Source organism: Lasiosphaeria miniovina (genome assembly GCF_030549165.1).
Source record: "Lasiosphaeria miniovina strain SMH2392-1A chromosome Unknown B0T26scaffold_7, whole genome shotgun sequence".
Classification (NCBI taxonomy): Eukaryota; Fungi; Ascomycota; class Sordariomycetes; order Sordariales; family Lasiosphaeriaceae; genus Lasiosphaeria; species Lasiosphaeria miniovina.
In genome coordinates this window covers 3,714,321-3,736,703 of record NW_026848226.1, presented here as the reverse complement: position 1 = coordinate 3,736,703, position 22,383 = coordinate 3,714,321, and the positions used below count along the sequence as shown (strand labels likewise).

General features: G+C 55.0%; 9 protein-coding genes across 9 annotated transcripts; 5 read left to right on the top strand and 4 right to left on the bottom strand.

The window, feature by feature from the left end:
• Positions 1-413: 413 nt before the first annotated feature.
• Positions 414-1,982, top strand: B0T26DRAFT_482199 (WD40-repeat-containing domain protein). Its single transcript, XM_060435281.1, has 4 exons — positions 414-566; positions 626-662; positions 790-1,392; positions 1,495-1,982. The coding sequence occupies exons 1-4, from the start codon at positions 564-566 to the stop codon at positions 1,896-1,898; spliced, it is 1,047 nt and encodes a 348-aa protein (XP_060292096.1). The 5' UTR covers positions 414-563; the 3' UTR covers positions 1,899-1,982.
• On the bottom strand, positions 1,877-3,507 carry B0T26DRAFT_482231 (uncharacterized protein). Its single transcript, XM_060435282.1, has one exon. It carries the CDS (start codon positions 3,464-3,466, stop codon positions 2,066-2,068), a length of 1,401 nt encoding a protein of 466 aa, XP_060292095.1. The 5' UTR covers positions 3,467-3,507; the 3' UTR covers positions 1,877-2,065.
• Positions 3,508-3,566: 59 nt separating this feature from the next.
• Positions 3,567-4,000, bottom strand: B0T26DRAFT_756406 (uncharacterized protein; the record flags this gene model as incomplete). The annotated part of the gene is made up of 2 exons (XM_060446091.1): positions 3,567-3,863; positions 3,935-4,000. 2 exons carry the CDS (start codon positions 3,998-4,000, stop codon positions 3,567-3,569), a joined length of 363 nt encoding a protein of 120 aa, XP_060292094.1.
• A 1,072-nt stretch (positions 4,001-5,072) lies between these two features.
• B0T26DRAFT_744071 (DNA polymerase delta, subunit 4-domain-containing protein) lies at positions 5,073-5,758 on the top strand (the record flags this gene model as incomplete). The annotated part of the gene is made up of 2 exons (XM_060444353.1): positions 5,073-5,495; positions 5,588-5,758. 2 exons carry the CDS (start codon positions 5,073-5,075, stop codon positions 5,756-5,758), a joined length of 594 nt encoding a protein of 197 aa, XP_060292093.1.
• A 44-nt stretch (positions 5,759-5,802) lies between these two features.
• B0T26DRAFT_482151 (uncharacterized protein) lies at positions 5,803-7,673 on the bottom strand. Its single transcript, XM_060435280.1, has 4 exons — positions 7,146-7,673; positions 6,788-6,942; positions 6,284-6,644; positions 5,803-6,204 (listed from the first exon to the last, which is right to left on the bottom strand). Exons 1-4 carry the CDS (start codon positions 7,555-7,557, stop codon positions 6,032-6,034), a joined length of 1,101 nt encoding a protein of 366 aa, XP_060292092.1. The 5' UTR covers positions 7,558-7,673; the 3' UTR covers positions 5,803-6,031.
• Positions 7,674-8,894: 1,221 nt separating this feature from the next.
• B0T26DRAFT_744069 (uncharacterized protein) lies at positions 8,895-11,012 on the top strand (the record flags this gene model as incomplete). The annotated part of the gene is made up of 5 exons (XM_060444352.1): positions 8,895-9,107; positions 9,178-10,182; positions 10,252-10,513; positions 10,568-10,652; positions 10,706-11,012. 5 exons carry the CDS (start codon positions 8,895-8,897, stop codon positions 11,010-11,012), a joined length of 1,872 nt encoding a protein of 623 aa, XP_060292091.1.
• Positions 11,013-11,077: 65 nt separating this feature from the next.
• B0T26DRAFT_744068 (uncharacterized protein) lies at positions 11,078-12,340 on the bottom strand (the record flags this gene model as incomplete). The annotated part of the gene is made up of 5 exons (XM_060444351.1): positions 11,078-11,214; positions 11,441-11,533; positions 11,649-11,895; positions 11,987-12,073; positions 12,176-12,340. The coding sequence occupies 5 exons, from the start codon at positions 12,338-12,340 to the stop codon at positions 11,078-11,080; spliced, it is 729 nt and encodes a 242-aa protein (XP_060292090.1).
• A 540-nt stretch (positions 12,341-12,880) lies between these two features.
• B0T26DRAFT_482033 (PAP2 superfamily-domain-containing protein) lies at positions 12,881-15,570 on the top strand. Its single transcript, XM_060435279.1, has 4 exons — positions 12,881-13,377; positions 13,436-13,650; positions 13,744-15,086; positions 15,190-15,570. Exons 1-4 carry the CDS (start codon positions 13,012-13,014, stop codon positions 15,273-15,275), a joined length of 2,010 nt encoding a protein of 669 aa, XP_060292089.1. The 5' UTR covers positions 12,881-13,011; the 3' UTR covers positions 15,276-15,570.
• Positions 15,571-16,906: 1,336 nt separating this feature from the next.
• B0T26DRAFT_481932 (uncharacterized protein) lies at positions 16,907-22,315 on the top strand. The gene is made up of 4 exons (XM_060435278.1): positions 16,907-17,512; positions 17,572-19,649; positions 19,697-20,836; positions 20,901-22,315. The coding sequence occupies exons 1-4, from the start codon at positions 17,120-17,122 to the stop codon at positions 22,111-22,113; spliced, it is 4,824 nt and encodes a 1,607-aa protein (XP_060292088.1). The 5' UTR covers positions 16,907-17,119; the 3' UTR covers positions 22,114-22,315.
• The last annotated feature ends 68 nt before the right edge of the window (positions 22,316-22,383 follow it).

Below are 22,383 nucleotides of genomic sequence, written 5' to 3'. Positions count from 1 at the left end.
CTTACCAGAGCTCAAGGCGATGATGAGGAAGGACCAAGAAGGGAGCAATGCGGCAAAGTACTAGAGACGGGCTCGGTAGCTTGCGTTCGCTGCGGTCCCAAGAGAAGCTCCTCAGAACCCATTGGGGCACGCTTTGCCGTAAGACGTGTATATAGGGCAAGCAGGCAACTGCGTTTGTAACTTTATGGCATCTGTAGGTTACTGTAAAAGCTGTTTCTCAACAGCAGACTAGAGTTGTGGGAAGACGCGCATTGCTCAAGGCGCCAGGAACTTCCCGACTCCCGAGGAAATATTAGGAATTGAACAACTTACTCTGGGATGTCTAACCACTCGGTAGAGTCTTTTTATTGGTATCAATAAAAATCCGGTCCTCATTTTGGCTTTAACTGGCAGTTTTATTTCTTTTGCTCTCTCTGAGGCTTGACGTCGGAGCGCGCATGAAAACTACCCCACCAACCGCTGCTTCAGCCTGCGATTGAGCAAACAGACCCGACAGCTCTCAACCCAGCTTACTTTACCACGAAACATCACAAAACCCGAAATACCTTGATGGACAGGTAGCAATGGTATGGGCACCTTCTTGTCGAGCGCTGCTATCGTGCACTAGCTAATATGGGTTTCTCAGTCCAAACAATACCTCACCGCCCACACGGTGGACCAAGGTATGTAAAAGACATCGCAGCTCCGCCATTCACCTGCCTCACCCCTCTCCCTCGCCTTCCCTGAGCTCGCTGTCGGGCGGAAACAATTCCCCACGTCCCTGCCACAACTAATACCATGAAAAAACAGCCCACCCAACCGAGATATTCTCGCTCGCCCCGACGCCGACGTCGCTCTTCTCGGCCAGCGGCTCCTCGGCGCTGCGCATCCACGCCACCACCGACCCGACCTTCCCCCTGCAGCAGACGATCCCCAACGCGCACAAGCTCGGCTGCCACCACGTCTGCACGGCGCGCGGCGGCGCGGGCTACGTGGCCGCAACCGTCGGCTTCGGCGGCGAGATCAAAGTGTGGAAGTGCAAGGACAAGGACGGCAACCTCGGTGGCGAATGGGCGCTGCAGTGGGAGATGACGCCCAGCAGCAACGGCGGCAAAAATGCAGCGACGAATGCGCCCGGCCGTGGCCGTGGCGTAGGCGGCGACGTGTGGGCGATCGCGCTGAGCACGGACGAGAGCTTCCTGGCGTGCACGACGAGCGACGGGCGCATCCACGTGTGGGACCTGGCGGGCCGCGAGTGCATCCAGACGTACGAGACGGGCAGCAGCGGCGGCGGCAGCTTCGCCATGGCGGTCGACCTGAGCCGCGACGGCCGGCTGACGGCCAGCGGCCACGAGAGCGGCGCCGTCTACGTCTTCAACAACGATGCCGGCCGGCTCGTCTACTCGCTTTCCGGTATGGCCATTTCTCCTTCTGTACCCCCTACAATCGCAAGTGATCATGGAGCGGGGGAAGTGTTATGGGATTGTATCGATGGCTAAATTCTGTGTCAACTAGGTCTGGCGAAGCCCATCCGGGCCGTTGCCTTCTCTCCGGGCGGCAAGCTTCTCGCGGCAGCAGGAAATGCCGGCATTATCGCCCTCTACTCGGTGGAGCACGGCGAGCACGTCGGCAACACCAAGCCGTCGAGCGACCGGCCCGCCTGGATTATGTCGCTCGACTGGAACGACACTGGCGACTACCTCCTGAGCGGGGCCCTGGACGGCCGGGTCAAGGTCTGGGATCCTACTCGAGGCATCTGCTTGGCAACACACAGCGAGACGGACGGAGCGTTGTGGAGTGTCCGTTGGCTGCCCCGAAATGAGCGGGCTTTGGCGCCAGGCATGAGCAAGGGAGAAATGTTTTGTGCGGCGGGAGCCAGCCGAAGCATTTCGTTCTACCGTGAGGCTACGGGTTCATGAAGAGCGGGAGGACATGATACTTTAGGTCGGGTCTGAGTTGGGATTTGGGAAGGTTTTGAAAGGGGTACTATGCCCCTGTAAAGATGAAAGCGGCATAGACAAAATTCCCTATAATTTGCCCATCTCACTTGTTTGCTTCTCACGCCCAACGTAGCTCAAAATTGATCTCATGCATGCAAATACGTTTCCTTGGATGGCCATGAATTGGCGCACACCCATTCTCGCCCCGATGCCCTGAAGAAGTCGGGAGCCTCGAACTCATCCTCCCACCGGCCCAGTTGCTCAAACCGGTGCCTGTCTTTTGTTCGAACCACGCGCAGTCTCTCGTCACATGTGCGGAGGTAGCGAAGATTCTTGCAATGCGAGACGATGTTGCCGTAGCCAAAGTCCAGCCAGGTCTGAGAACGCATCTGCGCGACTGGCCGACCGCTGTTTCCCCACAGCTGCAACATACGACGAGCAGTCTTGTCGCTGGCGGCGAGATATACACAACTAAGAATCTTTTGGGGAACACGGTAATGCCAGGTCTCGTCCACGCAGTATGGACACCGCAGCCAGAGATGCTCAAGGTTGGGCAGCTTCTGGAGCTCGCGGATGATGGCGCCGTTTCTCTGCACGTTGACCGGGTAGTGCGAGTCGAGTATGAGAGTCCGAAGCGCCGTACTGCCATCCATGTGGGAAAGCGCGGTGCCATCGCGGTCAAGCGGCAAAGACAGCCCCCAGGCCCCCCGCAAGTCGGCCCACCGAGGCTCGAAGGTGATGGTACTAGAACGTGTCCAGTCGGTAAGACTCTCGAATTGGATCCCGAGATGTGCCATTGTCGCCGTATCATGAATCACATAGTTCAAAGAAGGCTTGTAAGAGGAGAAGGATAGTGTATCAAGCTTAGAGCAGAGGTTCTTCTGTGTGAGAATCACACACCAGACACGGTCCGAGTGCTGTACGGGCGCGTGGAAGAGCGTGTGAGGCCCGGTGTGTATTTGGTGATTAAAGATGGAGAGATGCCGTAGGGTCGACAGATCAACGACTCGGCTGAGTTGTTCGATAGCTTGTACCGTCGATCCGACTTTTGCCTCCCCCTCTAATGAAAACTCGGCGTCGTGAATTGGGGTCTCTTGGTCGCTGACAGTCATGCCAAGACCTAATACCAGGGACTGCAGCCGGAGTGGCTGGCCACCTTTTTCGATGTATTCCCTACACACGGTTGGAAAGAGGACGCAGATCGACTTGTCCAAGCAACCCTGGCTGCCTTGGCGGCCTGGACAGCCGTCTAGTTCGTGTTGGGTTATTATTGTGTCAATATGCATGGACAGACCAAGCGCCGTCAAACTGGGACTTTCTAGCAATATGTTGACAATCAACTTCGTCCACAGCGAAATCTCGCCGCGAAATCCGTGGATCGACAAAGACTTGAGCTCGGAAAAGTGGCTCAAGTATAACGCTGGGTTCTCCTTCTGGGAGATACCAACAGTACCTCGACGGCCGCGCACAGGTGTCAGCCACCACGAACTGGCCCAACAATTTCTAGAAATATGCTCCAACAGTGGGCATGACTTGTGTATCGCCATGAGTGTGTCCGCGTAAATTTCGGTTTCAACACAGCTGAGAAACGAATCAGCGGCTCTATCCTGACAACAAGTTTGGGAGTCGAGTGGCGAGGTTGCTATCTTACATGAGCCGTCGGAGTCCCGGCATCCGTTCTGTGATTAACCGAACGGCCATATTGAACTTGTTAAAATCCGTTGACGCTGCTGACGAGTTTCCCATATCTGGCACGAAGTGAAATTCTAATGTCCTGGTGAACTGGAGGTAAGGGCTTTGGATGAGGCGGTAAAGCTTCTCTATCCAAAAGACTTCGGCGTGTTTTTCGTCCAAGCGGACGTGAGAGTACAGCACAGGGGAAAAGGCTGCATTCCAGGTCTTGTTCACTAGGCATAGGGCCCCGAGAGTTTTGCGGCAATGTATCTGGGAGGATGGTGAGCGATCTACCACACAGAACTCCGATAACACATGAGAGGCATCAACATAATGCTCACCTGGCTTCCCAGCAGAGTCACATAGTCCTGCCGGCTGAAGAAGACGCTGGAGGCGGTCTCGTCCATTGTGAGTTGCTTGAGCACACAGTTCCGTGATAATAAGTGTGTAGCCAGATATTTGCAGACCGTGCAGACCGTGTTATTGTCTTTCACATCTGCTTCGAAACCTTCGATATCCCCGTAACAACGATATGGGTCCAGTAAGGAGCAAGATAAACGAAATGTGCAGGGAATGCAAATACACGTAGTCTAGTAGGCAAGAATGCTAGCAACTGAAAGACAGGGCGGTCTAATGACACAAAGAGACATTATGTATAGGAAGATGCGCAATTTGAGCCTAACTACAGACCCTCGTTGACAGGAAGCGCTTAGCTAACCGTCTGGGTTCAAATCCGCGATAAACGAGGGATAAAGTATTGAGGATAGAAGAATGCGATTAATGTCGAAATAACTAGAACATTAAGACGGGAGACTACCTGCAGATACACCGTCTATTCACAATAGGTGTAGAACAAAACTGAGATATCTGCACTTAACTCTGCGAAAGAAAGTAGTGAGTCTTAAGTCAGATTTGGAGTTTCGGAGGTTTCTCGTAGTGGCTAAGGCAGTCCGTGGGCTTTTCGATTGCTTGGAGATAAGTTCAGCAGACGTCGTCGTCTGCCGACCAGGGTACGGAGAAGTTGATACTAGTATGACAACCTCGATATATCGCTAGCAACGAGGAAAGGGTCGCAAAATAACGCCAGATAATGATCCAGGCCGTTGTGAGGCCTTTTTTCTAGCAGTACGCGGAACGACGGGAGGAATGGCACCCATCTGTAAGGTCAGGTAGGTACCCAATTCCATGTCACCTGACCAGGCGCACGGGTCGTGTTGCCCCGCCAGCGCCTTTCTCCCCGCCCTGATTCAATTGGCGTCATCGTGCCCACCCCACGAAAGAACCCCGATCAATCCAGCATCACTTCAACAATTTACGGTACGTACCAGAGGAATTTGCGACAGACGATCTCGGCATTCATCACCTACTTTGCGATATTCGTCACCTTCGACAGTGTCGGAATTGGTACTCTAGAACCACTTTCCATCACTACTAATTCCTGTCGACATCGCTGCACTCGCTGCAGCCAACACAAAGACGATGCCGGCGACACGCAAATCCACCCGCTCGTCGGGTCCTCCGAAGGGACAGTCGACGCTCAGCTTCAACCATCGCGTCACCAAGAGCGTACCGAAGTCTGCAAAGGACTCGCTGGTGAAGCCCTCTTCGCTCTCCAAGGAGATCCTCCCAGAACCTGGAGCGGCGACCCCGCCGCAGACGACCGATATCGAGTTCGAGGAGGAAGAGGCGCTTCAGCCGCAGAAACAGGAGACGCCCGAGGAGGCCGCAGAGAAATCCGACGCAGAGTTCAGGGCGGACAGGATCAGTGACGCCTCGATCGAGCGGTACTGGGGAAAGATCGAGGCGTCGCGGCAGGCCAGGGCGACGCACAGGAAGCACACTGAAGGCTTGACGACGGGCGAGAAGCTGCTGCGGTATTTCGATGTCAGCTCACAGTATGGGGTACGTCCTGATTCCTCTCCTCCTTGCGCTTGTCTACCAATTGCGCTTCTTGTCTCGAAGCCGCTGCTCGAATGCTAATACATGATCGGCAGCCGTGCATTGGCATTGATCGTGCCAAGAGGTGGCAGCGGGCAGAGAAGCTAGGGCTGAACCCGCCCATTGAAGTTCTCGCCGTTCTTCGCAAGGACGAATCAAAGGGAGATGCCAAAATTGAGCGAGCCTACATGGACGAGATTCTTAACTCTACTGCGATCGGTATCTGATGAATTCGTACGGGTGATCCTTTACGATCTTTTACGATCTGGGTTCTATGATGTACGATAATTTTCTGCAGGGATTTTAGGCGTTTGTTCAGCGTTGGGTTGGTGGGCCTGGGCTCTGAAATCGGATTACCGCCGCTTGGCTTCGTGCTTTTCTTCGTTTCGCTAAGCCCTGGGCACCCATGACATGTCTGGAAGGCATGCAAGCGAACAGTTTAGAAGCAAAGGACCAGTATACCTATGAATTAACGAAAGTCGACAGATTTGCGTCTTGCCTTAGTACCAAATACTCCGTGTTCGGTGGTGCGGGATGCTCTCCAGCCCTTCCAGTTCCATCTTCTTCATTGTGTCATACAGAAAGAAGTCGATAAGCACAGCGTTGATCGTTGTGCCGGGGTGCTGCTTCAGAATCTCCCTCCGGATCAACTCCACACACCATATACTGCAGGCTGATTGTAACACAGGACGTTAGTAAAAATTTCTGGCCCTTGTTTGCATGCCACGAAGTGTGTATAAGATGGTACTTACCTCTTAGTTGCATTTCCCAGCTTTGTCCTTGGGGGATCTCTCGCTTGGCTCTGACAGCTGCGTCCAAAGGAGGGCTGTAGGCCAGACACCCCATGCTATTGAGAATTTGCGGCACCCGGTAGTCGGCGAACATGGTAATCTTATCAATGTCCTGGAAGGCGCCGTAGCCGGCGCCCTCGAAGCACGCCCAAAGATCGGCAACCAGAATCTGGGCCCGTTTGAGGAAGCGAATCGGCTTGCGCCGCCCCTCGAACCGATGCTCGTCCCGGAAGCATCCAAAGTCACGAGCTAGCAGGTTGACAAGAGCAGCAGCCGAGCCATTCGCTTCGGATATCAGGTTCACGGGGTGGCATTTGTATTTCTAGCACCCGCTGAGGTTAATTTTGAACTACGCTTCAGATACGGGACATTAAGGCGAGCCTAGGAGTACCGTACGCACCACGCAACTACAATGGGAAGATTGTGATAGGAGATGGAAGAGAAGAGCAAAGATTCAAAACATACTTGATAGAGAACGGTGCCAGCTTCACGCAGACAGGCAAGCCGTTCCTTCAGCAGCGGCATCTCTTCATCTGTGCTAGATCTGAAGACATGCTTCAAAACATCCAAGGTGCACTCCTCTTCGTCTTGCCAAAAATGTGAGTCCGTGATGGGAATTCCTTGAGGTCACGGTTGGTCAATTTTCAGGTTCCCTCGGCATAGGGATTTGTGTCACACTGTGGAAGGTGCTGCATCGGACACGGCATATAGAGGGCAACACGACGGAGCAAATGGCCGTGTAGGGTAGCGCTGCGTGGTAGCATAGCTTGGGCAAGAAGCCCGAGACAGACACCAAACGCCCCGTTGGCAGACGGAAACACACCTTCATCCAAGGCCCTCTGCAGGGCAGCTACCAAACTCCAGTACCCGGTCCATCGTTTGTCGCGGTAAGACAAAGCGAACCGGTCGGCTTCGGGCTTCTCGGACCAAAAAGAAAAGTTGAGCAGGTCCATGGTGAAAATGAAAGCGACGGTGGCCTCGTCCTTGGCTTTCGGGTGCAGCTCGTGGGCAGACCACTTAGCGGCCGAGTACTCCTGCTGCTGCATCTGGGCGTAGATGGCGGCGGCGGCATTCTTGCACGACCGCATGTCCAGCGCGACGTCGATTGAGTTGTCGCAGACATACTCGGCACTCTCCAGAACTCCCGTCTCGGGGTCCTCGCTGAGTGTCAGCTTCCCCTGGAGGTGCTGCCGCAGGAGGGCCAGAAGCTCGGGATCTGCCTCGTCGTCCGACATCGCGGCGAGACTGAGTGAGTGAGGGGCGCTTTTGGAACTGCCGTTGGGCACACACACTGCGTGAAAGTGCTCGAGGCAAAAGAGATGCCCCAAAGAACAAAACAACAAGGAACAAAAAAAAAAAAGGAACTGTGTAGCTGGGGAAACTGCTAGCTACTCAGCGGAAGTCTTGTATTTTGTGGATTTTTAGAGGGAACAGGCATTGTGAAGAGAGTGCCAAGCATCCAGCCTGATGAGGGAAAGGGCTGTGGCGGCTGGCGATAGCATGGAGACAGACAGGGGCTCCGGAGCAGTTGCCCATTGGTCGCCAGCCAATTTGAGTCGCCGGGCAAGTACCTTGAGGATTTGTTTGTTGCATTTTGAAAATCTACAGGATAATAGTTTTTAGATGGGTATTCATGTAGCTCAACTAGATCGACATGTAGCGCAACTAGATCGAGTATTTCTTGCTCTATCTCTAACACAATCCTAAAATTCTTTCGAAGATGTCAAATATTTGCATGCCCGCTTCCTGTGAGATGTCACTGAAGTGGGGTCGTCAGTAGGCCACCAAAAAGCTTCCAAGGCTGATGGAAGTTGCCCAGAAGTGGGAGCTCAGCGAACCAAGACGCCAAGATGGCCGCCAATAAGGGGCGCTCGCGTATTCCCTCCCGCTTGCCTGGCGGGAAGTGCCCCCCCAGGCACACCTATCCTCTAAAGTTTTAGCGCAGTTACCCGCTAACGCTGATGGGTGCCTGCACTTTCCAACTGATGATGCGCGTGGTCGAACCGCAAGTTTTGGTATGCGACAACATTTCAACACACCATCCGCACCTCCCTCAGACAAGGCTGGAGCCAACCTACCACTTCTGAACCGACAAGCTTGCGAGTCAATAGTGTTGCTGTCGGCGGCGTGCGTCGGATTCCAAATTTTCTTCTCTCTGAACGCACACACCTCCATGACAGCACTTTGAACCGCCTCCTCTTCGCGATGGAGTCTCACCAAAACGGCAGCACTACTGCTGTTGCGCCCGTCAGCCCGTCAGCCCAGACCCGGGATAGCTTCAATTCGCAGTCTTTTGGCCGTGGCCTAAATGCGTACGTAAAGCAGGTGCGTAAAGACATGGCAATTGCGTATTCCAAAACCTCCACCTCCACTGAAAGCGTCGCCAACGAGTCCCTCTCCGAACCACCGAACTCGCCCGCCCAAGCCCGCGCCGCGCCGCGCCGCGGCGTGCTCTCGCGCAACCCCCCAGACAACACCTCCCTCCTCATACCCCGCCTCCTAAATGCATTCTCTACTCTTTCAATGCACCGTTGGTTTTGCGCGCATGATTCTACACCGCACGACCCTAGAAATGGATGCTGAGACGGATTCTCTGCTGACTCTCGTGGGACAGGCGCGCGTTCTCCTGGTCGGCGCTGGCGGTATCGGATGCGAGCTACTGAAGGACCTCGTCTTGACCGGCTTTGGAGAGGTCCACATTGTCGACCTGGATACCATCGACCTGAGCAACCTCAACCGGCAGTTCCTATTCCGACACGAACACATCAAAAAGTCAAAAGCCCTGGTACGTGGTGGATGCATCGAGCTCAGACAATGGAGGAGGGGGCGGTTGTGCTGACAACATCTGATTTTAGGTCGCCAAAGAGGCAGCGCAAAGATTCAACCCAGACGTCAAGATCGTGGCACACCATGCGAACATCAAGGATTCCGAGTTTAACATCGAGTGGTTCGACGGCTTTACGATAGTGTTCAATGCGCTGGATAACCTAGAGGCGCGGCGGCATGTGAACAAGATGTGCCTAGCAGCTAATGTTCCGCTGATCGAAAGCGGAACGACAGGCTTCAACGGCCAGGTCCAGGTTATCAAGAAGGGTGTTACTGCATGCTACGACTGCTCGCCAAAAGAGACACCCAAGTCGTTTCCGGTATGCACAATTCGGAGCACGCCAAGCCAGCCGATTCACTGCATCGTGTGGGGAAAGAGCTACTTGCTGAATGAGATCTTTGGCTTGAGCGAGGACGAGTCCGCCTTCGACCGCTCAGCGGATGCCGAGAACGCCAAGGAGATTGAGGAGCTGAAGAGGGAGTCAGAGGCCCTCCGAAAGATCCGGCAGTCAGTGGGTACGCCTGAATTCCCGCAGATGCTTTTCGACAAGGTCTTCAAGACGGATGTCATTCGATTGAGGTCAATGGAGGACATGTGGAAGTCGAGGAAGCCTCCGGAGCCGCTCGACTACCGAAGCCTGGTGGAGAAGTCATCAGCAGAGATCGCGGACAAGGACGCCGTGTTGAAAAATGGGCAAACGATCTGGTCGCTGGAGGAGAACCTTGTTGTCTTCAACGACAGTCTCGATCGCCTAAGCAAGCGCATCCTAGATATGAAAGCCGCCCAGAACGGTCCGGCCCAAGATACAATCATCACCTTCGACAAAGATGATGAAGACACGCTCGACTTTGTTGCCGCCAGCGCAAACATCAGGTCGACTCTTTTTGGCATTGAGCGCAAGTCAAAGTTTGACATCAAACAGATGGCTGGCAACATTATTCCCGCCATCGCCACAACCAATGCAATCGTGGCGGGCCTCTGTGTTCTTGAATCGTTCAAGGTTCTCAGGGGAGAATATGACCAGGCAAAAGAGGTATGAAATTATTTAACACCGAGCAGCCCTGCCTTCACCATCCACCGTTTATTAACTCTTGGATCTTAGGTTTTCCTAACCCCTTTCGCGTCTGCCCGTCTTCTGGCTTCGGACAGGTCGAGAGAGCCGAACCCAGATTGCCCAGTTTGCAGCGTGTTCCAAACGCGTGCTTACGTCGATCTGTCGCGAGCGACGCTCAGCGACCTTGTCGAGGACTTCCTCAAACTGGACCTGGGTTACGGCGAGAAGGAAATCTCTGTCTCCAGTGATATTGGCATTCTCTACGACCCGGATGAGACGGATAATCTAGATAAGAAACTGACGGACCTTGGTACATCGCGGTCCATCCATTCAACACGTCTACGACGGCTAATATAATCTACAGGCATCACACCAGACTCGTTCTTAACAATCATAGACGAGGATGACGACGACCCGTGCGTTAATGTCATACTCGCCATCCAAGAGTCGTAACTCTCACCGTCACATATGGCTGTAGGCCTACTGCTAATTATTGTTACAGAAAGGATGTTTTAAAATGCAAGCCCATCACCAGGGCCTGGTCAGACGAGATACGCATTCCCACGAAGCCAAAAACAGCACCCGCGCCAGAAGTCAACAGCAACGGGCAAGAGAACGGAAAGCATGTCCCTAACGGCGATGTTTCCGAGTCCGTGCCGGCCAAGCGGCCGCACGTGGACGAGCCCGAGGAGGGCTCAATAGCCAAGAAGGCAAAGCTTGCTTCCACAGCGCCTGCGCCTGATGCAGACGATGACGTCGTCATCATCTTTGATAGCAGAAGCGGCGCTATCGTCATTGACGATGACTGAGAGCCGAGTTTTCGTAGCTGAATTACATGTCCGTGTACTACTAACGGCAGCTGGTTGGGGTCTCATCAACCGGCACTGAGACCGCCGTCGACATTAAGAATGCAATTATTTGTATAGGTGTTATTTGCAAGAAACACGGCAGCATCAGCGATCTCGTGCGGCAAACCGAAACGATGCAGCGGGATGGCACGCTTGAGGATGTCTGTTTCAATGGCTATATGGCATGTAAGGGTTAACCTTATGACAATGTACAAGTAAAATGAATGGTTTTCTGGTTTCTGCGACGGGGAAGTCCACTACAGGGTTGATCTTGGGTTGATCTTGGGTTGATCTTAGGAAGGTAGAATGGGGCATGGTTGCCGAGGCGGCACGCAGTTGGGGACACAAGAAGGTTGGATCGCGGGCTCAGCCCAGCACCGCTTACTTACCGTTTGTCATGAGCGTCGAGATATATCCAGGAACAATAGCATTGACTCTGACGCCGAAATGCCCGTATTCGATGGCAAGGGTTCCGGTTAGACCTGTTGCGAGTCCGTTTATGGACACGTGCTGTTAGATACCGGAATTCTTTCTTAACGACTCTAAACCAACTTTCCGCCTGATGATTCTGGAAACGGGAAGGGGTGTAAAACTTACCGAGTAGCGCTGCCTTCGTGGCACCGTAGATGGCTGTGCCAAAGTGCGCCTTGACTGCCAACAGGCTCGAGACGTTGATGATGCAGCCGCTCTTCCGTCTCAGCATGGGCTTTCCAACGGCTTTGCAGCCCCAGATGGCGCCGGTCAGGTTCGTGTTCACGATGTCCATGACCTCGCTGGGCTCCGTCTTGACGAGCAGCGACTTCTGGGTGATGCCGGCGCAGTTGACGAGGATGTCGATCTTGTCCTGTGTGTCAATGGCAAATAATCAGCATGCAAGGCGAGTGACGATATGGGCGTTGCAGTCAAGGCCAGGCAAGGAGGGCAAGGGGCCTTACGTGCTCCTTCGCCACATCTTTCCACTGCTCAAAGTTTGCAACATCAAGAACGGCCGATGAGAATTTCTGGCGGTGCTGATCTCTATCCTGCCCATCTGCATCTTGAGATATTCCAGAAGCGGAAGATAAAGTCGGGGTTCCCGACCGAGCCACAGGCGCTGCGAGTCTGACGTGCGCAAAGGGCTTGACGCTCTGTATCTCGCCCAACGCGCGCTCGAGCTTGGCCTTGCTCCGGCCAAGCAGCACCACGCTGGCGCCCTCCTGGGCGAACCGAGTCGCGATAGCAAAGCCTATGCCGCCGGTCGCGCCCGTGATGGCCGCAGTCTTGCCCACCAGCGACGGCAGCGCTCTCATTGCGTGCTCCATCGTTATAGGAATAAGCTCAGGTTGCTACTTATGGCCCGAATCCATCTCAAGCCTTAACGTGAGAATTTGTACGGAAGTAACTCCAGCTTTAGCCAATGGGCAATGAAGCCTGAAATGACAGCTGATGATGCGTGTGTTACAGTGAGGATTAGCTAAGATTGTATTAAAATTCCGTACGCCGTATTCTGTATTCCGTACCGGTATTGCGGCCCCCATGAAGACGGGATAGCTGTTGGTTCAAGCGGCATGGTATCCGCGGACCCCATCGATTGGGCCCTCTCAACCTAGTGCATATGTAGGAACCTTGAGACCGACCCCCCTCCTTAGCCCTTGCAGTCCTGCAGTCAGATTCGAGAATGGACCTCCGGTAGCTTTCTCTATTACCTTCGTTCCTTAGGGCTCAATACGTATCTGCCAACCGACAAGAAATACTAAACTTATATGGTATTCTGTCTGGAGAGCTAGAATGCCCTGATGCATACCTCTTCTCCTGTTCGTAGACCAATTTTGCTCGCATCGCCCGTCAATGCCGACCACGACCGCGTGTTCTCGTTCTGCAAGCACGACATCCATATCTCCGTACCGATCCTAGACCTAGATTTTGCTTTCCGGCGACACGTCCGACCTGATCTCCTCGGACTTGCACCTGCAGCGCCTCCATGAATCTCCCTACTCATAGCTCTAGCCACGGCTCAGAGTCCCCCGAACTTGCCCCGCCGCCGCCGCCACCGCCGACCGTCGCAGGAAAGGAGGCCCAGAATGGCGTCGTGGACGCGGGGTTGAGGAGCCAACACCACTGTACGTTTATCTGCCCATTGCTGCCGCTCATTGCCTCCTACATGGTGGGATACTCTCTGGACGGGTTGGCATGCCCCTCAATTGTGGACAGAGTTAGGAAAGCCACAATGCTATCGGTCGCAAACGCTGCCGCCGTGTTGGCCCGAGACTCGCGCATTTGCTCCCCGCCTCTCCCTCCTGCTGCGCTCAGTGACTGTGACCTCCAGCAGAATATTGCGGAAGATGGGATGCGGACATCACTTGGCTTTCTCGCTGAAATGACGTCGCTAACGGCGATGAACAGACAGGCGAGCCCTCCCAAAATGGCGATATGCTCTACGAGAGAGCGTGCTCCCGCTGGTGCGGTGGGAAACCCCCTACCTCGCCGCCATACAGTCCAAGATGCGCACCCCGGCTCTCGACACCTATTTTGCCGTGACGGCCAATCTTGGGACACACACGTTCTTTATGGTCGGGCTGCCCATCATCATATGGTGTGGCTTCATGGACTTTGGTAAAGGGTACGGAATTCGGCTCAACTTCCCCTTCTTTCTGTGCTGTTATGCCGGGTCCGGCATGAGCAAAGATACAGGGCTGACAATGCTTGTCCGCAGGCTTATTCACATTCTCGCGTTCGGCGTCTTCTTCACTGGCTTTGTCAAGGACTTCTTCTCCCTCCCAAGACCGCTCTCGCCGCCCCTACAACGCATCACCATGTCAAGCCATGTCGCGCTGGAGTACGGATTCCCGTCGACGCACTCTACCAACGCTGTCTCGGTCGCCGTCTACGCCCTCTTGGTCCTACGCAGCGAGGCCAACATCTTCTCGCTAACAACGACTCTGGCTCTCGAGGCCCTCTCTATTTTTTACGCCATATCCATCGTCTTTGGCCGTTTATATTGTGGCATGCACGGGTTCTTGGATGTCACTGTGGGGTCACTGATGGGCGCCGTCATATCAGTCATCGAGTTCTACTACGTGCCGGCCATGGACACCTGGATCAAATCGAGCAGCTATCTTGCCCCGCTGACAGTGGCGCTCGTCGTCTGCATCCTGGTACGCATCCACCCCGAGCCGGCGGACGACTGCCCCTGCTTCGACGACAGCGTCGCCTTCGCCGGCGTCGTGATCGGGCTCGAGTTCGGCTTCTGGCACCTCTCGCGCACCAAGTGGGACGCCGTCTACAACGGCCCCGACGCCACCTTCGACCTGTCGGCCCTCGGGTGGAAGTTCGGCATAGCGCGCGTCTTCTTCGGCGTCTTCCTCATCTTCGCCTGGCGCGAGGCCATGAAGCCGGCGCTGCTGCGCCTCCTGCCGCACCTCTTCCGTGTCATCGAGACGCAGGGCCTGGCGCTGCCCCGCCGCTTCTTCGTGCCCGCCTCCGAATACAAGGACGTGCCGCTGCACATGGGCGACGACAACGTGCTGCCCAACGTCAGTGACATCCCCAAGCTGGTGCGCAGCATCCGCGGGCCGGGCCGCGGTAGGGCCGTGAGCATCGGCCCCCAGAGCGCCGCCGACGCGTACGAGACGCTGGCCTACCGGGAGCGCCGCCGCCGCGAGAGCCTCGGCAGCGACGGCGGGAGCAGGGTGCGCCACCAGCGCAGCCTGGCGGGGCTGCGCGAGGACGCCGCCGCCCAGGACAGGAACGTCGTCGAGGCCATCGAGGCCCAGGACCAGGCCGGCAAGTGCTCCCAGGCGTCGGGCGTGCAGAGCAGCGGCCGCAGTCACGGCGTTGCCGAGTACGAGCAGAAGATGGGCAAGGGCACGATCATGGTGGATCACCCAGCTGTCGCCGCAGCGAGAAGTGCCAGGGAGGACAGCGTCGAAGCCGAGCCAGATCTATCCCCGCTAGAGCAGCAAGACAAGATTGGCGAGAAGGAGATGTTCTCGATGCTGGTGAAGCCGAGAGTCAGGTATGACGTCGAGGTGGTGACTAAGCTGGTTGTTTATGCAGGTAAATATTCCGCCCCCGCCCCCCTCCCCCCCCAGCAAGCTCGCTTGCGACATTTTTGGTTCTCGTTTCTTCGCGGCCGATGCTGACAACGTGATTCTTGTAGGCATCGCAATGCTGGCAGTGGATTTAATTCTTATAGCCTTCGAGTTTGTAGGCCTGGGCGCGGTAGCTTCTGTTGGCGCGCGGTGATATTAAGTAATAACCTATCTATACAGGAGGGGTCGCATGGGATGCCTAGGTAATTGGGAGATCGGTTTGGCTGGTTGGGGATTTAAATATCCAATTGTAAACATTTCTTTTGGTGTATGTTCGCCCTTTTTCTTTGGCCGCTTGTGGCCGTTCGAGCGGAGCACGAGACGAGAGTGTTCTTGTTGCCATGCTGCGAACAAGAGGGAGATATTTTGATGATAGTCACGAATGCAAATAAGATGATATATGGCTGGCACTGCCGTGTGTTTTGAAGGGGAACTGACCGTGGAATGGATGGAATATATAGGTATGCTCGAAGCCCACAATTCCTACAATCCAACCCGATCCCTGAATGTCTGTTGGGCTAGGACTTTCTAAGTTAAAAGACCCATTGCCTTGGGATTCGCCCTGAGGATCTTTGTCTTGGGGGGCAGAAGGTCTTGGAGTCCCTGATGGAGAATCTTAGAGGCCTATCTCCGTCTTCGGGATACCTCAACCGGGGGGGTTAATCCATGTCTTCCTAAGTACCCGCCAACAACCATTCAGGGCTTGGGGTGTTGACACACCCCATCGGCACCCGGCGGTCTGGAATGGGTACAGTACAGGGATTAAGGGAGGAGCTAAGGGAGCTGCACCAAGTCAAGGGACCTATAGGCAGTATTTCTAGGCTGTACAAGTACAAAGAAAGATCGACAACAGCTGTTCCTGCATTGTCTGCCAACAGCTATAGCTTGGCTCGCTCGTCGGTTTCACAGATTGTGTGCGCTTTGCATCTCGAATCCCGACTCCGCCTCTCGTCGTACAAAACCGTTCAAGATGATAGGATTGCTTAAGCTGATTGAAGTAATGAAGTAAAAAAGAACAAGAATTATTTTACAAAGCTTGAATGAATCCGATTGGAACGTGTTGGATGACAGATGACGAGGCGGTGCATTGAGATGCGGCTGCACTTCGTAGCTTCCATGAGGAAGCCACAGGGCGGGCACCCAGATCTGGAGAAGATCGTGCTGCATGAACCAGAGATCGGAACCAGCAAAAATGACGTTCGTGAAAGTCCGAGCTTATTGGAAAAAGGATTAACCGCGAATCAGCCGACCTCCGGTTCAGATTTCTTACCTGTGTGAACAGATTCGATCGAGAATGCGTTTGCTCGCACCTGTGGCTTACTGCCCGATATGGTTAGCGTAAGCTATCGGGATTCACGTGTGCTAGCGCGAACCTTACACTTTCCGTCGACCTGGATGCGAGTTAGCGGCCCCGTTTGATCCCTTTGCGGCGAGGTACAACCAGACGCCAATCTGAAAAGCTAGGCCGCAGTGAAGTTGCACAGCCGTCTGCAAACTCCAAGGGGTTCGTTTTGCGACAAGATCAATTTAAAGCGTTGAGTGCATCGCGACTTCCAGCTTTGGACGGAAAACTGAGGTGCGCAGGCGATTCCGCTCCCGCAGCGGTACAGTACCTTGCCCACTGTAACTGAACCTAGCCAGGAAGCCTCTAGCGCTCCCCAGTGTAGTTCCCCTTCGGGGCAGTCACCCGCTTTTAATTGATCAGCCCAGATTCCTGCTAAAATCGGCCCATCAGGAAGCACACACCAAATTCCCGTCTTCCCCCAACCCCCCCCCCCCCCCCCCGCCTGCTCTCCGAAACGACGACACCTCAGGTCAGGGCTCCAAATCTGCCCGTCGCTGAGAATCTGTTACCGTCCGACCCGGCAGTTGCGAAACGGCCTGGACGCACCACGTTGCCGATCTGTGATACCGGAGGCTCCGATCTTTACATTTGGCTCTTGTAGTTTTACGTCGTTGTCGCTGCGAAAAATTCGGACGCATGTAGCACCCAGGACCATGTCCACCGAAGCGATTGGCGCTGCGGCGCCCGAGTCGACAATCGTCCTGAATGTCGAACCGCCTAGCGCCGCCACAATTAGCTCCAAGCCCGTCGCTTTGCACTCGCCGCCCGACAGCAACAATGCAATGAACCTCGATGGTAGCGACTCGGAGCTCAGCGACATTGACGAAGTCGCCGACAAACTAAATGGCACACACAAGTTCGACTTTGAGCCTGCGCCCGAGGCCGCATCCGCTCCCGAGCCCGAGCCCGAGCCCGAGGCCCAGGCCGAGCCTAAGCCCACGGTCCCGGCCGAGGAAGACATTGGCGAGATCCTTCCCGACCACTTCTCGGGCACCGTGCCCGTCTTCAGGCCTACCATGAAGCAATTCGAGGACTTTAAGCGCTTCGTACGTCATCCCCCCTACCGCACAAGTCCACGCCGCAGTCTGCTGACACTAGGATATAGATGGAAAAAGTAGACCACTACGGCATGAAGTCGGGAATAGTCAAGATCATCCCTCCGCAAGAATGGAAGGACTCGCTTCCCGAGCTTCACGATTTGGTCAAGCAAGTCCGCGTTCGGGAGCCTATCAAACAGGACATTATGGGATCAAACGGAACATATCGACAAGTCAACTTCCTCCACCAGCGATCCTACAATCTTCCTCAGTGGAGGCAACTATGCGACCAAAGCGAACATCAACCGCCGGCACGGCGAGGTGAGCGCCGTGCGAATGCGGAGAAACACAAACCCGTCACCCGCTCCCGTGCGCCAGCGGCATCGAGTACGAAACAAGGCCCCACGCCTAAGAAGCGGAAGGGCAGACAGACTCGCGGGTCGGCTAGGGCAGCAAAGGAAGAGTTGGTCGATCCTGAGGAGCGCCCAATGACCCCAGTCTCGCCTGCTCCCGAAAAGCAGGAGGTGGTGGAATCCGTGGAGCAGGACCCGGGTGTGAAGGAAGATTGCGAGGACGACGAGGACGACGAACCAGTGGTGCGCAGAATGGGCTTTGGGCGGCAGTCGAAGCCAAAGACACAATCCACCTCGGCCCGTCGAAAATACAGCCGTCGCGAAGGCTCTGCGAGGATAGACGAGTCGGCGTTCGAGAACTGGGACTACCGCATGGACGTTTCGGATTACACGCCGGAGCGTTGCGAGGAGCTGGAGAGGATCTACTGGAAGACACTTACGTATGCTTCTCCGCTATACGGCGCTGATCTTCCGGGGACCTTGTTCGACGAGTCGACCAAAATATGGAACCTGAACAAGCTGCCCAATCTCCTTGACGTCCTCGGCACCAAAGTGCCTGGCGTCAACACCGCATACCTGTATCTCGGAATGTGGAAAGCGACCTTCGCGTGGCATCTAGAGGATGTTGATCTCTACAGCATCAACTATCTCCATTTTGGTGCGCCAAAGCAGTGGTACAGCATATCGCAAGCTGATGCCCGTCGATTCGAAGCCGCCATGAAGAACATCTGGCCCACCGACGCAAAAGCCTGCGACCAATTCCTCCGACACAAGGCGTTTTTGATCTCTCCAGCTCACCTCAAGCAGCACTTCAACATCACCGTCAATAAGTGTGTTTCCTATCCTGGCGAGTTTGTGGTAACATACCCGTATGGTTACCACTCCGGGTACAACCTGGGGTACAATTGTGCCGAAGCCGTCAACTTTGCTCTGGACAGCTGGCTTTCGATGGGCAAAATTGCAAGGAAGTGTCAGTGTGCCCAGGCTCAGGACAGTGTATGGGTGGATGTCTACGAGATCGAGCGCAAACTTCGTGGAGAGTCGACAGAGTATGAAGAAACTGAGGATGAGGAGGAAGAGGAGGACGAAGATCAAGAAACAGGCCTTCCAAGCCCTCCTTCAAGTCATGCAATCCGAGTCAAAGGTCCTGGGCGAAAGCGCAAACGGCTGGCAGGCGAGCAGGAGCCGAAGGGCAAGACGAAGAAGATTCGCTTACGCCTCAAAGCTCCGGTTGAAACACCTTGCTGTCTCTGCCCTAACGACATCGCCGGGACGGAGATCATGCCCACAGACGACGGCCGCAAGGCTCACCGCATGTGCGCACTCTATCTTCCAGAAACCTACATTGAGACGGTGGACAACAAGGAGATAATAGTAAACGTGGCAGGCATTGACAAGGCCCGCCTGGAGCTGAAGTGCTTGTACTGCCGGTCCAAGAAAGGAGCCTGCTTCCAATGCTCTCAAAAGAAGTGCCCAAGGTCCTACCACGCGACTTGTGCCGCGGCAGCTGGAGTGTTTGTGGAGGACGGCGAGGTGCCTATCATTGGGGAAGATGGGACCGAATACAAGGAGCAAGCATTTGAGTTCAGTTGCCGGTTCCACAGGACGAAGCGAGACAGAAAGAACGATGGCGATTCTCTGGAGGAAAACCCGCAAATCCGCGAGGCTGCAGTTGCACTCAAGAAGAACGACATTTGTCAAATGCAATACTTCAGGGGGGAGATATTTGCGGGCATGGTGGTGGAAAACCGCCATGGCGAGGAAACGTTCCTCCTCGATATCGTTCCCAATGGGTATGTTGACCGTAAAGACATTGTTGGGGCACACTAACAATTAATAGGGATCGAGTCGAGGTCGAGTGGAAGTGGCTACTCTTGCCTGACCCTTCGGACTTCCGTCTGCCCAAGGCGTCCGCAAAAGCCATCCCAATGCCAACGTCGAGGAAGGCGAAACAGGAGATCAACGGCAAACGACAAGTGGACGAGCTTCCCAGGAAAGACGACGAGTTCGTTACCGGGTTTACTTGGTTCGAGTTCAACACTGGTGATCCGCCCAAAAACCTAGCCCAGGTCAAGATTGACTTCACCAAGGAGAATCAGGTCTGGCACTATCTCGGGAAAACATCAACAGAGGCGAAGGCCCAGTACACGGACAATCCAAGCGTGCCCCAACACAATCTCAAAAGCAATTTCTTGGACTCGATCCCGAAGCCACCGCCTGTTGTTGGTCCTTCACAGCCGAGGCGGTCATACCCGGCTGCACATCCGGTCAAGGCATTGCTGCCGGGGACAGCACCAGGGACAGACCCTAGGACATTGCCCGGCACGGCGGTTCAGAGGCCGAAGCCCTACGTCTATAAGCCCAGGAAGAAAATGGAACCAGTGTTTGTGCAGTTCCCATCGCAGCCACCGCTACAACCCCAACTGCAGCCACAGCCACAGCGCCAGCACGTCTTCCAACCTTCGCCAGTGCCGCTGCCAGCGCACTTTCAGAAGATAGCTCAGCAGCCGCGGCCCCAGCTACAGCCCCTATCACAGCAACAGCAACAGCAACAGCAACAGCAACAGCCGCAGCAGCTGCCGTGGAAACGGCAGCAGCTACTTGCACCACAGCAGCAGCAGCAGCAGCAGCATCCTCTACAAGTCATGCAATACCAACCTCCCGGCAAGGATCAATGGCAGAAGGATTCATCATCATACTATTCATCGCACCGTTTCGCGCCCGTCGGAGGTAGTAATGGATTCCCGCAGCTTCCTGGCTTGACCTGGCCCCCTGCTCACATGAAATCAGGGCAAAATTCTCAATTAAGAGTCTGGCCTTCTTCGACGGACGCGGCTGCTCCCCGGCCGTATCCTGGGTCAATGACACCGCCGGCGTTGCAGTCTCCGAGTTTTGCCCTTCCGCAATCTGATATTGCAGGAGTGCAGCCGCAGATTGGCACGTACCAAAAGTACAGCTTCTTTCAGGTCCACCACAACCGGTAGGTTTCCAAAAAAAAACCCCCCCTTTCCTATCAATTGCCAAAGTTGCTAAACCAGACACAGGGACTCGTCGAGATACCGGACGCCGTATGGACATTGGGGTGGATTCACCAATGGTTACGAGGGTAACCTACGGGCGTTCCTGATACGGGCCCAGCATGCTCTCTCCGGAAAGAAAACGCCGCTCAAGGCTATTCCGGCTTCGCTACTTCAACCTCTGCAGCCCCGGATTGCTCCCTCCCCCAGTGGTCAACCATCAACCCCCAGCCACGGCAATCCCCACAACCGCGCGCTCTCTCATCCGGGGTCTCAAAGTCCCCGGAATTCTTTCTACCATGATAACTCGAGGGTTTCACCTGCAGCAGTGGCATCACAGTCGTATCAGAACCAAGTGCATCATTCTATGCCCACCCATACGGAAACACTTGAGGTTCGGCAGCCGGTATCAACGCCGTTGCATCCTGCCATACGACCGCAGTACGGGTCGCCTTGGTCGGACATGAGCCAGAATGATTTCAACACGTGGTCGTCGCCAACCCCGAATAAACCCAGTCCGCCGCCCGCGCGGCCTTCCGCGCAAGCCAAAGCTCCAACCTACCACAAGCAAAGCCACAGTCCGATCCCGTTGCCGTCATATGTGAAACAGGTTCCGGCACTTGCGGCGGCGAACAACCCAACCCCTTCTCCACTCAGCCGACCTCCACTACTAGCGGCGTCGCCTCAGACGGGATCCTGGAATGAGTCAGGTGCTTCTGAGAGCAAACCACAGGCGGTGCAGGCGCCATCCAAGGCGACTGCCGCACCCACTCCGACACATAGAAATACACATATAGCAGCATCTTCACCCGCTCCTATCACGTTTGAGCATACATACCCGCCGCCACCTCAAAGCCAGCAGCAGCAGCCACAACTGCATCATCAGCTGCAGCCGCACCTGCAACCGTACCAGCAGCCACAACACCAGCAGCAACAGCCGCAACAACAAAGCTACTGGGCTGCATCACACGATTTTGTAGACCAATCGACATCATTCTATCCAGCGTCACCGACGGCAGGGATATTGTCTGGCACGCCGCAGTACTCGTCGCCTTATCACCACCCGTCTTTTGATATGACAGCTGGCTTCGACGGAGGCGGGTATCACGGCCAGACGTATTTCTCTCCCATGCCAGCCGAGACACAGGCACCTGAAGAGGTTTCGGCCGATCCGGCGGCGCTGGTGGAGAAGATGATGTTAAATCTTAGACGGGCAAGCCAAATGGGTGCGCCGACGTAGAACTATGCGGTATTTTGTAATGATGTGGAGACTTTTACTACGACTTCGGATGGCAGGACATGGGGAGGAATTTGGCGTTATTGGCTCAATTTACGGGTGGCCAGGACGGCCAGGATGCCGGGGGCGGCTATGGGGACCATTTGGGGCCATCAACCTCTATAAGTTTCGCTCTCAAGCGATGTACGATTAGGCGCACGACTTAGATGAGCATTGCCGGGGCTAAGTAACCCGAGAGCGGAGAACTCAGTTTACTTTCAAGTTCAACGGATG

What these genes read in the sequence shown, in the direction of transcription:
- B0T26DRAFT_482151 (XM_060435280.1), bottom strand. Translation starts at nt 7,557, where the DNA reads ATGTCGGACGACGAGGCAGATCCCGAGCTTCTGGCCCTCCTGCGGCAG. An exon ending in GCAGAGGGCCTTGGATGAAG is followed by an intron (nt 6,943 to 7,145) that starts GTGTGTTTCCGT and finishes CGTGACCTCAAG; the next exon opens with GAATTCCCATCACGGACTCA. An exon ending in CTGGGAAATGCAACTAAGAG is followed by an intron (nt 6,205 to 6,283) that starts GTAAGTACCATC and finishes TGTTACAATCAG; the next exon opens with CCTGCAGTATATGGTGTGTG.
- B0T26DRAFT_482231 (XM_060435282.1), bottom strand. Translation starts at nt 3,466, where the DNA reads ATGGCGATACACAAGTCATGCCCACTGTTGGAGCATATTTCTAGAAAT.
- B0T26DRAFT_481932 (XM_060435278.1), top strand. Translation starts at nt 17,120, where the DNA reads ATGTCCACCGAAGCGATTGGCGCTGCGGCGCCCGAGTCGACAATCGTC. An exon ending in TCGAGGACTTTAAGCGCTTC is followed by an intron (nt 17,513 to 17,571) that starts GTACGTCATCCC and finishes ACTAGGATATAG; the next exon opens with ATGGAAAAAGTAGACCACTA. An exon ending in TTTCAGGTCCACCACAACCG is followed by an intron (nt 20,837 to 20,900) that starts GTAGGTTTCCAA and finishes AACCAGACACAG; the next exon opens with GGACTCGTCGAGATACCGGA.
- B0T26DRAFT_482199 (XM_060435281.1), top strand. An exon ending in CGCCCACACGGTGGACCAAG is followed by an intron (nt 663 to 789) that starts GTATGTAAAAGA and finishes ATGAAAAAACAG; the next exon opens with CCCACCCAACCGAGATATTC. An exon ending in GCTCGTCTACTCGCTTTCCG is followed by an intron (nt 1,393 to 1,494) that starts GTATGGCCATTT and finishes TGTGTCAACTAG; the next exon opens with GTCTGGCGAAGCCCATCCGG.
- B0T26DRAFT_482033 (XM_060435279.1), top strand. Translation starts at nt 13,012, where the DNA reads ATGAATCTCCCTACTCATAGCTCTAGCCACGGCTCAGAGTCCCCCGAA. An exon ending in AGAATATTGCGGAAGATGGG is followed by an intron (nt 13,378 to 13,435) that starts ATGCGGACATCA and finishes CGATGAACAGAC; the next exon opens with AGGCGAGCCCTCCCAAAATG. An exon ending in TAAGCTGGTTGTTTATGCAG is followed by an intron (nt 15,087 to 15,189) that starts GTAAATATTCCG and finishes TGATTCTTGTAG; the next exon opens with GCATCGCAATGCTGGCAGTG.